Source organism: Dicentrarchus labrax, unplaced genomic scaffold (assembly GCF_905237075.1).
Source record: "Dicentrarchus labrax unplaced genomic scaffold, dlabrax2021, whole genome shotgun sequence".
NCBI classification, from domain to species: Eukaryota; Metazoa; Chordata; class Actinopteri; family Moronidae; genus Dicentrarchus; species Dicentrarchus labrax.
This window is the reverse complement of record NW_026136722.1, coordinates 8,815,581-8,832,140: the sequence shown is the minus strand read 5'-3', so window position 1 is coordinate 8,832,140 and position 16,560 is coordinate 8,815,581. Positions and strand designations below refer to the sequence as shown.

At 42.3% G+C, this 16,560-nt stretch overlaps 1 protein-coding gene across 2 annotated transcripts in view; it reads left to right on the top strand.

Annotated features, from left to right (window-relative positions):
- prkar1b (protein kinase, cAMP-dependent, regulatory, type I, beta) overlaps positions 1-16,560 on the top strand; it is a 64,745-nt gene that overhangs the window by 17,902 nt on the left and 30,283 nt on the right. For both annotated transcript variants that reach the window (XM_051387644.1, XM_051387645.1), the window contains one exon: positions 1,106-1,197. In XM_051387644.1, the coding sequence (XP_051243604.1) occupies positions 1,106-1,197 (92 nt within the window). The remainder of the gene's footprint in view (positions 1-1,105; positions 1,198-16,560) is intronic.

The following is a 16,560-nucleotide window of genomic DNA, read 5'->3' as shown; positions in this document are numbered from 1 at the left end:
ACTTGTCACTAGCCTAACTTCAGTTTTAGAATACCAACAGAATTTCTCATAGTTGCTTCTAGGCATAAATCATTAGAAATTCATCGTTTCCCATGTGAGCTGAATATCTTAACATTACCCTGACAAGTTGGTGTAGAAAGGACAGACTCTGAATCATAATTCTGTGTGATTCAAAAGCTGGTAACAAGCTGAGTGCCCTGACATTTACTTGTCCCCTTGGTGACAGTACGGGAGCTGGATCTTGTGGAGGATGATTGGGCAGCTGACCTAAAATCTGAATCTGAGAATTACTTTTACTGAGTCTCTCTGGTTGTCTGCATCCTACTCCAACTCCCAACAGTTTCTTGGCCTATTTCTGTCTCTGTCCACTGAGTAGCCAGGCCTGAGTACTGCAGATAGATAAAAATGTTGTACTTTTTTATTTTATATATGTTGATGTGGTTGTGTGTGTATTTGTGTGTGCATGTAGTGCACAGTGCTGCGTGGTTGTCTTCATGTGGAGACATCTGTTGCTTTAATGTAATTACAGCCTGCCCCCTCCTCTCCCCTACCATCAGAAACAAATCACATACACACATACACACACTCCCCTCCTTCTTCAAGTTATTCTGTATTATGAAGGGTTTAGTTTAGTCTTCTTACTCTTTCTTCTTGTCTCTTTTTGTTTTTCTCACCCTATGGTAAAAGGAGCTTAAGTTCTCTCCTAGGATGCCACTTTATAAATACAGACTTCTGGGGCTTTGTTGTGGCTACAGACTTTGCCATTCCCTTTCCATGTACACACACACACACACATACACCACAGAGTCTGGGACATGAAAATGCATGTTTTCTGAATGAGTTCAGGCCTCATGTGAATTTTTAAGGGCTGTGTGACATTTTGAGTGTAATCCCTGAACAGATGGGCTTTCCCAAAAATACACAGACACACGTGTGGGATACTCCTTTCAGAGTTTGCCAGTACCGCTGCTCTTTAATTACTCAATTTAGTCTTCTTTTGAAGTCAGGCCTATTATGTGTTTGTGCTGGTTTGTTTCATGTGTCCACCTGCATAGTATTGCAGAACTACTTTACTGTAATGGATATTACTGCTTTGTCTACACAGGTGATCCCAAAGGACTACAAGACCATGACCGCCTTGGCCAAGGCCATCTCCAAGAATGTGCTGTTTGCTCACCTGGACGACAATGAGAGAAGGTACATAACGTTTCTGACCCCACTGACTTCTTTAATAGGTTTGCACAACGTTCACAGATGATGCCAGCAATCCAAATGTGTCTGTGTGTGTGTGTGTGTGTGTGTGTGTGTGGACTATGAGTGCATGTCTGTAAGCTGATAAAGTCATGAATAGGGCATTGTTCCAGTTGAGTGTATTGCCCTTGTGGCCACTGTGTGCCAGTGTTGCCTGCTTTCGGAGCATTTCAAGTGTGCGGAGACACCGGCAGAGCGAGAAGGAGGGGTGAACATGGACAGATGTGACAGAAGAAGAGGGGTTTGCAGCCTATTTTGTTTTGTTGTTGGTTGTTATGGTAACCTGTGTGTATGTCAGTATACAGTTGTGCATTCAGATATGGGCGGTGGTGCTTAGATACATTGCTCAGAAATCAACGATTCTCCATAGTAGTCTTGGAGAAAGAGGGAGGCCAATTTCCCTCTATCCCTCCCTTTTTCATACCATCTGCTCCTATTCATTGTTCTTTCACATTCCTCCTCTCTTCAACCATCCTCTCTCCATCCCTCCATCTGTCCCAGATCTCCAGTGATGGCCTGGTCTGGCTCTGACAGGAGAGGGGGGCGTTGTGGGAAAGGCTCTCAGGTGGCTGCCGGTCCCGCCTGCCAGCCGGAATAGTGTTTCATTGGCGGAGAGAATCCATTATGCCCCATGGAGAGGAAAACACCGGAGCTTTCCTGTTGGCTAAAGCCCCCACGGACCAAACCCAAAACACACTCTTTCCAGTCTTTCGTCAGCTGACAATTTACCGTGCTACCTTGGCACCGGCACTAAGGCCTCTGATTGCACGTCAGTGCCTCTGAAGCAGTCCCGAGCAGAGTGCAACATGTGATGGATCCGGACAGTCTGAGAAACCATGTACTTGGGTGGCTGATGTAGCAGATTAGAGTTACACCACAAAAATATATGGCAGTAGACCATAAACCATCGGGTCTTAATGTACTCAAGACCTCTTGGCATGCCAAGCTATGTAATGGCATCGTCGTCAACCTTCGAAACCATGCATGATGTAGAATTTACTCGACTGGCTGTCATGTTTGCCGTCTCACTACACACAGCTAGCATCAACCATTAATGCTGTGAACACAGGAATTCGTTGTTGTGGTATTTGTGGGTGAGCATGCAGCTAGCAGCGCTGACGGTTCTCAGCTCGTGAAAACCTTGTCTGATTTGGTAGACTGTACCGGTATATGGCAGTTAGTTGGCTATGTCCTCCTCTGACTCTCTGTTCGTCTCTCTCTGTCACTCTTACAGTCTCCCTCGCTCACTCGTGTTCTTCCTCACTCTTCACTTCCAGCTGATGACGCTGGACGGCTGGCTGGTGGCTCGGTCGCATTGCGGTTATGTTGCGGTTGTTGCGCCTGGAGCCCTATACTGACAGAAGTGTATTGATGTATGGCCAATGTGGTCTTCCAGCATTAATGGAAAAACTGCACACAGTAACCAGCAGGCCTTTGCACATAGCTTAATTGCTCTTGAGTACACAACAAGCTCTCGTTAATAAGGTTCGACACAAAACCTTGCCAGAGAAGGTGCATCTTGGATTTCTGCTCATACTAAATGTTGTACAATATCAGTAATCTTAAAAAAAAAAAAAACTCAGTATCAGAGTAATAATTTTTGCTTGTTGATGCCTTCTGTTGTTGACATTGATGCAGTCACGGTATGAAGTACATTGCCTTCTTTAGATGTGCCAGAACTGCCAAGGACTGACGCACATTAACAGATGGAGTCTGACTGCACTGTCCTCTCTCCGCGTCTCTCACTCCCTCGCTGTTTCTCGTTCTTCTCTCGTTTTGCAAACAGCTGGACATTTGGGTTATCAGACTTTCTTGCACATGTGGTCTCAGTGGGTGAGAAGGTAGTGACAGCTGACCATGGCTCTTGGTATGGGCCTGCACTTGTCACAAGGGTGAGGGCTCAGTTATGACTAGTTTCCTGACTGTTATTTAGCTTTGGCAAATTCTTTTTTTTTTTTTTTTTTTCTCGAAACATTCACAAAATGGCTATTTTTGTTTGCGGGATGAGTATGTGAGACAGAACGAGGAAAAAAGAAAACAGAGGGCTGGTAGCTGTGTGTGTGTCAAGGAAACATCTTGTGTGATTTGTCACTCGGCAGTTATGTAAGCTGAACACAACACGATTTGTTCCCCCATTAGCACTTTATTATGCTATCATCCCCTTCAGTAATGAGCAAGATTGAAAACAATGAAGCCCTCTTTGTTCCTCTGCTCTCTCCTTTATCTCTCATCACTTTTTTCTTTGTAGCCCTCTTTTTTTTGCTTGTTATCTTATCCTCTCTCACCCTGTCTGTAGTTCATAATCTATCTCATCTTCTTAAGTTACTTATCTTTACCAGGAATCCAGGGAGACTGTACTGGCTCTGGAAGCAGAACATTTTTACTGAACTTATTAAAAGGCACTGGTTGACGAGGCTGCTTTTTCTTCTACTTTCTCCCTTTCAATTTTTTTTCTGCAGCAGTCGTATATTGTGCTGGTGTTTTTGCATGTCTGTGTGCTGCTTAATTTTAGAGCACAACCCATTCTCATACTCAAATGCATGCCAATACAAATCTGAGGTTTTCTATATGGATCTTGATTTATATCTGCCAGTCTTGAACCATGGACCACCATGGAGTCAGTTGTACAGATATACAGTTTTTTTTCCCAAAACATTGAGAACATATATCATGTCAGTCTATATTCCAACACGGTTTTTAAGACTGGTGTCTGCGTGTGTGTTGACTTGGTGTCCATATGTACACAGCTGAAACTGCAGGATTATTTTGGGTTCCTGGTTGACACATATCTGTCAAAATGGATCATGTCTGCGCAAATTAGACACTCAAATGTCATTAGATAATATTAGATTGTAATAATTCTAGTCATTAAACTACTCCCCCAAACACCCATAAATATATATACAGTATACATGTCTTTCCAGAGGAAATATTTCAACAGTGAAGCTGTCCTATCAGTCTTCTGTTAGGGCTGAGATGAATGTGTGTATAATTACAGGAATGGGCCAGGCAAGAGAAAAATGATCCAAGAGGTCATCTTAGGACAAGCAAAATTAAACTAAAACAGAGCCAGCTAGTGCTCTGCGCTTTGATCATGTCCTGTTTTGTGAATGTTTGCTTCCTCAGCTTCCATTGTCAGGAATGTAAAGATGTCAGGGTTTATGTGTCAGACACAGTGCATTCTTGAGGGGGATTGAAAACAGAGAATATAGAGGGGGATTTGGTGAAAGAGGCAGGAGAAAGGTTTTTATTTTCCCTATAAACTACATTATAAAAACATTCAGATTGCATCTTTTTTTAAATTCTGCTGAAGTGTTGTTATACCTGAGCTCAGGTAAGGGTGAGAGACAGGAAAGAGTCAAATCAAAAAGAAAGCAAGAGAGATGTGGCACTACCTTTGTTTGGGCTATGTACACCCCAACTCTTTGCTCTCGTTCATCACTCTTTTCTGAGAGACTAGGTAATCAAGCAGATAACACTTTTTGTAAATAAACAATAGCCCAAAATGTATAATCCTTCTTATAAACTGTATAAACAGTATGTTTTGATGGAGGCCAAAGTCGTGGAGATGCTTAAGAGAACAAATATATAGAATGTACTGGTAAGAGGGAGAAGCAAACACATGCACATAACCAGGCACACAAATACCGCCATCACTACAAAGGATGACAGGGGATTACATTATCATGAGAAACACACACACACACACACAAGGACATTCTCAAGTATGCATGTCAGACAGTGTTCCCAGTGAGGCTGCTCCAGCTGGGAGCGTGGAGTCTTTGATTAACACACCATTCCATATGTCAGACTTTATGGCCTCAAAGTTTCTGAGCTCCACCAGCCGTGTGTGTGTGTATCTGTGTGTCTGTGTGTGTGTGTGTGTGTGTGTGTGTGTGTGTGTGTGTGTGTATGAGTAGTCCATCTTTCTTCAGCTGCCTGGAAGTGAAACCTCAACACATCTTGCCTTCCAGATTTCAACTAAACACTGTTTTTGTTATTAAAAGGCAGTTTGGCACACTGAGGCGGTTCCAGGAATAAAGAGATCAAAGCACGTAACTTTTTTTGTACTTACAGTATTTAAAATGTGTGTTATTTAGATTGATCCTCCAAAAACACACATGTATGGCACCCATGCATTGCACCAGTGTATGTTTGTGGCACAGTTAGGAATATTTTGTTGTTTTCAAATAGGTCATGGTTTGTTAGGAATACAAACTATGAAGGAATAGAATATACTGTACCACTGGGGGGCAGGATCTCTGTCTGTTTATCTCTTTGACCTTGGCTGGTCTTTAAAGTGACTTTTGAACTTCTGCCATGATGCGGCTCCCAGTGGGCAACCGGGCGGACCCTTCTATTAGCGCCCATTAGCTGTCATAATGACGTCATTATGATATGCCCACACAAATAGACACACAAGCACACAAGATAAGCTGGGAACAGGTGTTTGATTTCACATTGTGCTGAGCCTGCTTTGCTAACACCCAACTCGGCCTTCAACCACCTGTCTCAATACTGTAACTATACAGTAGTTGTTATCGTATTGACTGAAACTATTATCTCATCTTACCATCTGGATGTTTGATTACTCTGTTTTGGTTTCAGCTACCTAACAGCGCTAGTTTTCAGATTAAAGATTTTGATAAGTAAATGTCGGGATTGATAACAAGAGAAACAGGTCATGCTGTTTTACACCAATTTGGATATCTGGCCTTGGCCAAATTGACACAGTTTACAGGCTTGTGTGTGTACGTATGCGCACGTGTGCATGCACATCACCTGTTTGTCCAGGTGCACACTCAGATGAGATTTGCCGGCCTATCTCCCCACCACTTCCCCCTGTTAAATACCCATTGAGAATCAGTCTTTTAATATGGTCAACAGAAGCGCTATCGCCTGTTTAAACACACATTCTTTCAGTTCCTTCTGTAATGGTGTTTCTTATCTGACTTCCTACTGATGTGATATGAAGTGAGGCTTCTGTTTGCAGTAGTATGTGTTATTATTGGCCTGTTTTTGTTATTTTTTTCTGCACACCTGGATAAATGACCTTGATGATCTCCTACTTGTTGAAGTAAGAGTGCAACGATGGAGAGAAAGCAGGAAGGGACAGATACAGGAGCAGTTCTTCGAGGTCACATTTAGAGAGGGATTAATGACAGACCTCTGGGAAATCTGTCAGAGGTACATTTATTTATCTCATGACACTAACATAACACACACAAATACACATATACATGCTCATTAAGTTCTCTTCTCCTGTCCGCCTGCATTAGTCTAATGCCCTCATACCACAAAACCCTCTCCTGGGGACAGTACAGACACGAGAAGCCCTGCTCTCTCCATAACCACATAAATAGTCTGGCAGGCAGGAGGAAAGCCTGTTTATCCCATTCCTTGAGCTGTCTTGGCAGAGTTTGCAATATTCTAAAATAACATTGCCATCTGGTAACAAGGGTTGTTAAATCTTTTCATGTCACAAGACCCAATTGTAAATCAAACAAATACAGTATTTTATCTTTGATATGTAGAGAACCAGACAATACTCCAGAAGTAAAGCAATTTTATACCATTCCACAAGAGGCACAATCAGTACACAATTCTCTAGTTAAAATGTTAGGGTAATGGGGGAAAGGATTGTAAAGAGGTGGTGCTTACCTCATCCTGTCTGCTTTAATCCTCTAATTAACAAGCTGAGTAATGAGTTGATGAAGTGACCGATTAGTTGCCCCCTGACCCCTAAGCCCTGACCTCTGCACCTTCTTCACTAGCCCCTGCCGATGGACAGGCAACATCTTTAGTGTACTGGCACTCTTTGTCTATATATGTGTGTGTGTGTGTGTGTGTGTGTGTGTGTGTGTGTGTGTGTGTGTGTGTGTGTGTGTGTGTGCTTGAAGAGGTGCAAAAACAATAATAAATAAATCCGCGAGCGACAGAAAACTTAAATAAACAAACAATAGCAAAGCGAAAGACACTAAAACTGCCAGAGAAAGATCGGTCTTGTCTCGTGTTCCTGCGGAAGTTTATTTAAGGCCTGTGTGAAAGGAAAAAACAACAAAGAGGATGCAATGTGAGATAGTGTGCTCTGGAGCCATATCAGATGAATACAGCTCTCATCATTGCATCTGATAGCTCACTCATTTGAAGCGGGCTCCATATCAATGGATGTGGAACTTGAGCTCCGTGCTCCGGTGAATGGGTTCATATTTGAAAGACGGATACAGCGGTTTCTAAATTAAACTGTACAGGCAAAAATGCACAACTACAGCTACACACTACCTTCATCGAACTCAAGCAACATCCACACGGTGACACTCAAAGTGTGTCGTTACCACAAAGCAGCCCCTAGGGGGTGTTTTTGCCACACACACACACACACACACACACACACACACACACACACACATAATACAGATATTAACTGTCTCCTGAGTCATTGCTTCTGCTGCTCAAACACACTAGTTCTTGCAACTGGAAACAAATACACAAACAAGTCCATATGTCCATGATTATTGTGTGCCTTTAGGAATAGATGCTTGGACATTTAGTGTCTTAGTTGACCCCCTGTAGACTGTTACTTCCTGGCAGTATATAGTGCAGGGCAAACAGGATGTAGTGGCACTGAATGGCATTGGATGGCTTTTTGTCTCTTTTTCTTGTGGTTTTGGAATGACTACTGAAGAATCATCCTGTAGTCTCTGTAGTGTGTGTGTGTGTGTGTGTGTGTGTGTGTGTGTGTGTGTGTGTGTGTGTGTGTGTGTGTGTGTGTGTGTGTTGGCTTTTCCCGTCATTGAGAAGACCTGTTTCTCTCCGTGTTCAGTTAGCAGACTAGAAAGGATGTTTGACCTCGTCTGCAATTACTATTTTATTGCAGGCTATGCAATAACAGCACGAACAAATTAGCAGCTTTCTGTTGTGTGCTGTTTAGTCTATTTGTTTGCGTGTGTGTTTGTGTTTCCTGTCTTACTCACTGTGTGTTCTCATCCCCGTTCTTCCTGAAAGCCTGGTGGTCCTCTTTTCCCCCCTTTTCAGAATTCACTACTTTCTCCCTCTTTTTCGCTTCCTGTCTTTCTCCCTCTCTATCAGTCATGCAGGCTCATTCACATCTACATCCACACTCACATCCAGTCCCTCCCCCACATTCATGTGCAGTCTTCTCTCTCTATCCCCTGCATGGCTTTGTGCTGCTGCCACAATGCCAGGGGCCAGGCGATGAGGTCACTCTCCACAGGAGAGCTGCAGGCCTGACTGAACCGCGACCATCCCCACCACCATCCAGCGCACAGAGGACTAACAGGCCAGCCGTCTCACCTCCCCCAGCAGACTGCATCCTTTCCTCAGCTCGGACAACTTCACCTTTACGCCCATGCAAACCAGAGGCCACGCACACAAACATATAATTTGTATGGGGTTCATATCAGCCAGGCTGCATGCTTGCAAGCTAGTGGAGATAAACTATTAAAAATCAACAAGTGCACACGTGTGCACTTACACACAGTTACACACACAACTGCACATATAGCTGGAAACTTTTGTCCTCTCTAATACCCTCTGCTGTGTCTTTCAACCTGTCCCCTGCTGCCTCTTCTGCCCCATGCCATCGTTTGCTATCCTTCACTCCATCCATTTCTCCATCCAGTTCTTTGGAAAGTAGTGAGTCATGAAGTCCTGTTAGTGTCTGGAGGCCTTTTTATAACGTTGAATTCCATCCAAAATGTACCCTAGAGTCTGTGCAAGACAGTTATGATTCACCCCTACCTTTTCAGCTGCTAATGTCATCAGTGTGAGTTTGTGTGTTTTTGTCATTGTGTTTGCATGTGTGTCTATGTCTGTGTGTAGACATGTCTTTTTTGTTCATCCATGTGTGTGCAGGTACTTTTGTTTTTGCTTAAAAAAGTGGTGTGTAAAAGTGTGTTTGGGCAGTGCATGTGCATGTGTGTCAGCAAACAGGAAAAGGGAGAGAAACTGGCTTCCACTTTGCATCTGAACAGAAGTCCACGGTGGGAGAAGAAGTGAATCACCTCAAGCTCTCCCAACAAAATGGCCCTCAGAAACACTTGAGAGCTAAAGAGAGAATGAAAGTCAAGAGGAGCAAGGGCAGTAAAAGAAAGGAAGCATATTCAAAACTACTATTAACACTTTTAAGCTGAGACGTGTGTGCCGAGATCGTGGACAGTGTCACGTTTCATTTCATGTGAATGGATATGTAGGGTAAATGTGCGAGTGTGCATGACAGTGACTTCCTAGCCAATGTTTGCCCCTGCTGTGAGGACATGGTGTTCCTGCAACCCTCCAGTGCCTTTATAGCTCAGCCAGGCCCAAAAGTACAACCCACACACTGACCACCGCACATTAGCCGAGGACAGAGCAACCCAGCGCCCTACAGAATAGCCTGGGTCAGCCCATGGCCTCCTATTGTATACATCCCGTCTGCTTTGTCTATGCTACCGTGATAGGTTCCAGTGCACAGGCACAGACAACAGTCTTGTTATAGCGTGTTAATTCTCCCATGACCTCCTTGTTAGTTTGTGGGTGTCACTCTGGTTGAGTTTCATTTAGATTAGAGTTACTCAGCCCACTTCCATGCTTGATAAGTTTAAATGTGTGATGAGCTTGTGTTATATAGAATTGAGGCCAAACACAGAGTGGTTTGGCTTCTCAGGTGATAGTTTGTCATAGGCTAATGTTGTTATGTTGTTATCTACAATACATACACAGTGACCGCATGATAAATTGTATTTAAATTGCTATTTTGATTTATATCTCTATGAAAACTTCACACAAGAAAATGATTCTGCTGTATTTACATCAGCAGGGACATCTGTTTCATCTCACCAAGCACTCCTGATTTCAGCAACTCGCAGGACTGTTTTGCACTGCATAATTATCACACACAGAAACAAAAACTAATGTAATGTGGGTAAACAGAGGGAGAGAGTAAAGGAAGGAAAAAAGGCAGCACTTCAATGATGATAAAAAAGTTAAAGGTCACAGCATTTCTTGATCATTTTCTGTGGTTTTGTTTGCAACTGATGAATTGACAAATCATCGACAAATTTCAATATCTTTTCTGTCATTTTTGGTTTTCTCAGGAATTAGATCCTCCAGGTTAAAAGTGCATTTTGACAGTATCTGCTCCCACTTTTTCATGAATTCAGTGTGTTCAAAGCCAAAGGAAGGAGCTTTGTTCTTTGTTTGTGATTCTTCTGTTTTTTCTTCAGTGCTGTGGCAGCACGATTTCATGCCACAGAAGTATCAGTATTTCTTGCTTCTTAAGATCTTCCATCATCAAGGAAAAAGTTGTTTGGATGAGCCTCTTAAAATTCAATAAAATTAATAATATAATAATAAATTATTAATCCGTGTAGATTAAACGCTTCAGACTTCACTACAAGTTAAAAGATGGATACAAAAACTCAGCAATTGAGGTGATCAGCACCCAATATGCTGCATTTTGCACACCGTACCATAAAATCTCTTAAAGCTAAATGCATGTTAGAAAAGGTATATTTTTATGGCAGATGTTTTCCCTGAGAATCATGAATAAAACTAACAATGTCAGTTCTGAGTAACGAAATTGTAGTAATTTTAAGTGTATCCAGGGAGTTGCCATACGTTGTTGTTACATTTTCCACTTAGCAAATTGCTAACATTAGCACATTCCATGGTGTAAGCACATTATACACAAGGTGCTAGTTGGTTGCTCAACATTGTCCAGGTCTGCGGGCTGTGTGTCTTATGAAGCTGTCTGTTTACAACAGGGAAGGCCTTACGTCAGTCAGATGTCAGCTATTGAATGTCGAAAATTTCTCTCCCCCCTATGCACCCAGTGCACCTATTACCTCACTGCCCAGAGCGCTGGTTGATGAGGTTTGTACACACATACGGGTACAGTGTAAAGTTTTAGCCTAAAGCATTTCTGCAGTGGATACCTTGTCCTTTGCTTTTCTCCATTTAGTCATCCACTTATCCTCCCCTTCCTCTTCCTCAGGTCCTGGGACTTTTTTCAGAGTTTTCTCTCTGTCTCAATTTCAGCTTATATATCAGTGTTTGAGCGTGAACCTATAACGGGCTGTGTTGTGTAAACACCTCTCAGGTTCAAAACCCCAACAAAGGACAATTTGTGTCACGATCTGCTTCTCAAATGCTTATCTTGTTCTACTGCTTGTCTTCTGTGAGGTGGGAATGAGGGAGGGAGGAGGAGCGAGGAGAGGAAAAGACATGCCCGCAGGACAGCGGCGTGTCTTGTGATGTTTAGCAACGTGTCAGGATATGTGTGTGTCTATGTGTGTTTGAGAGAGAGAGTGAGAAAGAGAGAGAGGAACAACTCTTGGCACCTGTACACAATGTATAGGGTTGTTTTATCTATTTCTAATATATTTTTGTGAATTAAGTGAAATGACTTCTTTTCTGTCTCTGGGTGAGGAAGAGAATGTGTCTCCCTCTCTATATCTGTCTCCCTCTTTCTGTCTGTCTCTTTGCCTCATTCCAGTGACATGTCCCCTGTAGACACATCAGAGAGATAGAGGCTTATTCCTGTCAGCGCTTGATTCAGCCTGACCCTTTTTCCCTCTAAGTGGAGGAAGAGCTCACTTTTCCTGCCCCGGGGCAACAAACAATGGAAACAGTGGTCATTAGAAAAGTGCTAAAATGTATGAGTAGTGAAAACGAAAACTAGATGGGTAGCAGAAGGAAAAAAGTGTAAGAGTAATGAGAGAAAATAAAATATATTTCAGTAAGTTTAGTCAACAGTAAAGCAGCAGCAACTGCGAGGAAGGAAAAGGAAATAAGACTGCAGGGTTGGACATGTTTGTGATATTTTGAGGCTGACATCATGGCTGCATCAGCAGGTGGTGTGTGTTGGATCATCAGGTAGGCCTATAAAACTGCCTTGTCACACTGAATACACACAGTAGTCTGAAAAGAGGGGAGCAGGGGAACTTTAATCATATCACCAGCAAGCCAGTAGTGTATTGTGAGATTTAGCTAAATGTGTGAGTCAGACTTTATTTTTATCCCTTTTCTTAATCCAGCTCAAATCTTTGGAGAGAAGCAGGGAAGACGTGGACCCACAAGCCAACTATACTGCAATACCAGTACTTTGCCTGGAAAATTATTCAGCTTTTCACTGCAGAAGCACACGAATAATCCCATGATTTTGAACATCAAAGGCTCTGATGTGGCATATATTTACAGTCAAGATACTGTCAAAGTTTGATGTTTGTTCTCTGCCCCGTAACACATCCTCCTTTCTCCTCACATCCTTCTATCAACCACTCCCTCTTTCTCACTCTTTTGCTCCTCAGACTTGGTCCTTTCTTCCACTGCCATGCAACTCTGCCTCTCGCCTCCAACATGAATGTGTGTAGCTGTGTGTGTGAGTGTGAGTTGGATGGTATATTCCAAGCAGTAGTCACAGCAGAGGAATGAGGCTGTGCGAACAAACTCTGCATCATTATCACTGCTGCTGTTAAAACTGATGGCAGACATAGTTAATAAGCTTGTAATGTGTGTGAGTGAGTGTTTACTTGTTTATGCAGAAGCGAGGGTGAACAAGGTGTTCATTAAGCTCGCCCTGGTAGAAAGGCCTCAGCTGTCTGGTATTCACTGTGTCAGCTGGACACTTCTCAACAGAACTATGCTCTTCCCAGTTAAATCTTTCTCTTTTTCCATTCTACTGTCTTTCTCTTTCTCTCTGTTTCTACTTTTCCTGCCCTCTAAACCGACACTTCCAACGCCAGTGACACAACAGTGTGAGGACAGTACTGGTGCTGCGTAAAGGGGCACAGTGAGGAGGAGGAGGAGGTGATAAGGGCAATTTGCCCTCTTGTGAAGTTGGCATTGGCAGGCTAGCAGGGTCCAAGGTGCCAGTGCCAGTTCAGTGGTTCAGTCTGATATTTTATCTGACAACTACCGCTTCAATTAGGCTCAAAGGTTTCAGGAAAGCTACTGTGTCAGTTAGTCTTTCCTTCTCTTTCATCCATCCCTCCCTGCAAAGTGTTGTTTGTTTGTTTGACCTGGTTTGTTTGTGTCGCAAGCACAGCTGTAAAGTATATTTCCAACTCCCTTAGATGCAGCATTAGTGTGTTTACAATAGAGGCAATTTTGACCCAGCTGGTCAGATTTAAGAGATGGACATCTCATAGTGATCACTTTACTTCTTCCTGCTACATTTAATTGGATAAAATTAGTATAAAAATTGAGAAACAGGTCACACAGTTTCAAAATGATGCTTCATTTGATATCAATAACATATTCTGTAGTTTTAATAGGTGTTAGTTAAAGGCTTGGGAGATTATAGACATGGATTCATCAGCTAAACACCATAGTTTGCTGACTGGTATGTTTTTGACCAGGTGAATCAGCACTCCAGACATCTCGAGCATGCAAAGTGTAGTCTAGCTTTTTCAAGGTCAGTAAAATGTAGTGTCTTATCACCATATTAAGTATTCAAAATACAGATGATGACAAGTATATGCTGCACTTTTCTTTTAACCAGCCACTTGTCACATGTCAGACATAAATTGGACAATGGCAAAAATTAAGGGGAAGTGAATTAAGGACTAGAAAACTCTAAAGACAGACAGCTCTCTTTCTCTCAGGTGGTCTGATCATTGCAGTGCATATAAATGACAGTGTTTCCTTCAGCCAGTTTTAGCAGCAGTGTACAGGTCACACAGATCACTAAGCCTGGCCCTGAGGTGCTTTGGTACTGCAATGCACACATTTTGAGACGCACGTCTACACTCTGAGGCCAGAGGATGCATGCAGGTTTACACCCCTTATAAACCCACCAGGTCCAGGTGTGTGGGTTTAACACAGTGTGCTCCCTGCACTCTGTTGGGTTTAAATACAACTTCCAACATTTAATCACACAGCTTACTCAAACTAGACCTCTTTAGACCTCCACGTATGCGAATGTTAGCCCCCATTAGATCTTTGAGACAGAAATATCAAACCAAAGCACTCTTAAATTCTTAAAGGATTTAAAAAGTGTTTAGTGTGCAATAGGCCATTGCATATAAAAAGAGCACTGAGTGTTTTTGGAGCTTATGATGTTTATCAGACCTTAAGTTTGAGAGCCCTGAGGACCAAAGCCAAGGGCACATTTGGGAAAAGGCCAGTTCAGATTTTAGAAAAGTGAGGGTTCTCTCTCTCCTTGCCTGGCGTCCTCCCTCCTCTTACATCGTTGACCATCTCTTAAGTGGTCATTGCCACTAGCCGTAAACTCTTATGTCCACCTGTAAACTCTCCAGGACCACCTCTGTGCTGCATGGTTGCCTCTACACTCAGTATAGGCCAGTTCACATCTGCCCAGACAAATAGTAGGACCTTGTAAAATCATTCAAAAATAATCTCAATTTATATTATATTGATATATATTTTAAAAGAGGAGCAGAGAGGAAATATTCATCAGCGTTCTTAAAAAAATGTTTTTCATGTTATACATCAGCCAATAAGACTTGATGTGCAAGAAAAACTTAGTTTACCAGAAACACACAATAATCAACTCGTCTTTTAGTCACAAAATATGTGAATGCACATTAATGCAACACTATGCAAGATTTGGTTTCAGAGTGCAATATTGCAATGCTAAAATTAGTCTCTAGTTGTTGTTTTATGAACTAGCTTTTGCAGTTTTATTATTATTCAACATCACTACTTCACTGTAGTTTTAAAAGTAGACATATACAGTTGTGATTTGGTGGTCAGGAGGGCATCTTTGTGGTGTGTCTGGATCAAGTACAACGCAGCACACACTGCTCTCGGAGGTTGGAGGCCAGTTCAAAGAAATGGGCAGCAGCTGGCATGGCCCGGTTCTTCCATTTTCCGCCAGGTCTCTAGGGAGAGACAGGGCGCGTGCCAAGGGCTTTCATGTCATAAATATCCTCCCTAAATGCTTCAGTGCTTTATAATTATACCTCCTTCATCTCCCCCTTTTTTCTCTCTCTTACTCACTCTCTCATACTACTGCGTATTGTCAGCGCTGTTTGTCTGTCTGCATGTGAGTGCATAAGTGTGTGTACATGCATGTATGTATGTATGTATACTGCTATATGTTATTAGAAAACAAACTTCATTGTGTCTGGACTTATAGAGCTCAGGGGGGTGACTTAGTTGTTCCTTGTGAGTCATTTTGGCTGACTGTGCTCACCTTTAAACTCTGGACATTAAACTGTACATCACTTAGCCAGTCTCACACAACTGTTTTCCATATTACTGTAATATACCCACAATGAGTCACACAACAGGCTAGTAAACAGTTCTGTTAACCTCCATCATCAGTGAAAATCTAATATATGTTTTCATCCTTTTTTTGTGAGTTTGCATGTGCTTTACACATTATGCTGACTAATCACAACTCATTGTTGTATGTGATACCCATAGCAACCTGCCACTTTAGTTACAGTGGATGAGAATGTGCACAATGCATCTTTGCAGTCCTACAAGAGCTTTTAATTCCATTCAGACTACAGTAAGTTTCAATTCTGTTTAACATTCCCAAGTCAGGAGACTTGCCGGCACTTGCAGGACTCACTAATTATTACATTGGCATCTTATTGGCCGCAGACTATCAAATTATAATGTAATGAAGGGGTGAAACCTTTTTTACTTTAACAGGTGTTTATTTGTATGTGATTCCCAGTTCTTAGATAACTTCTTCAGTTGATTCCTGTTAGGATTTATTTTCCTCTACTACATCTAGCATTGTTTTTTTGCTGAACTTTGTGTTTCTAGGTGAAAGATGATGCCATGTCACCCCGCTGCCTTTATTAGCCTATAAACCTTACACATATTATACAAATCAAGTGTACATCATTTGATGTCCTCAGGCCATTATTTATATCATGGAATTGTGTAGACTTGCAAAACAAAGCCTATTGTTCTGATTTGCCCGAATCAGCAATCTGAATTACTATCAACTGTGGTAGTGAAAATTAATCCTTCAAGCACTTAAGGCATGAACACTGTGCCAGCCAAACCAGTGGCACATTGCTACCAAGCCAAGACACAACTTGGAGGGCTGGGAAGTTCCCGTATGCGGTGCAGTTGTTGATTGCTTTGGTTATTGCAAAACCTCTTTCACTCAGACGAGTGAGCATTCTGGATGGGTTCCCCATTAAGGGCTTGTGTAACTCAACATTCTGCGGCCCATTAAGAAACACAAAGACATGGCGGCACACCACACTGTTAAAGAGTCCTTTGGTGTTAATGGCATAATGGTAGTTCTGTGTGTTAAGGTAGAAATGCGAGAGATAAGACGTCTGCTGCAGAACAAATAAACAGCTGTGTTACAGAGGAGAG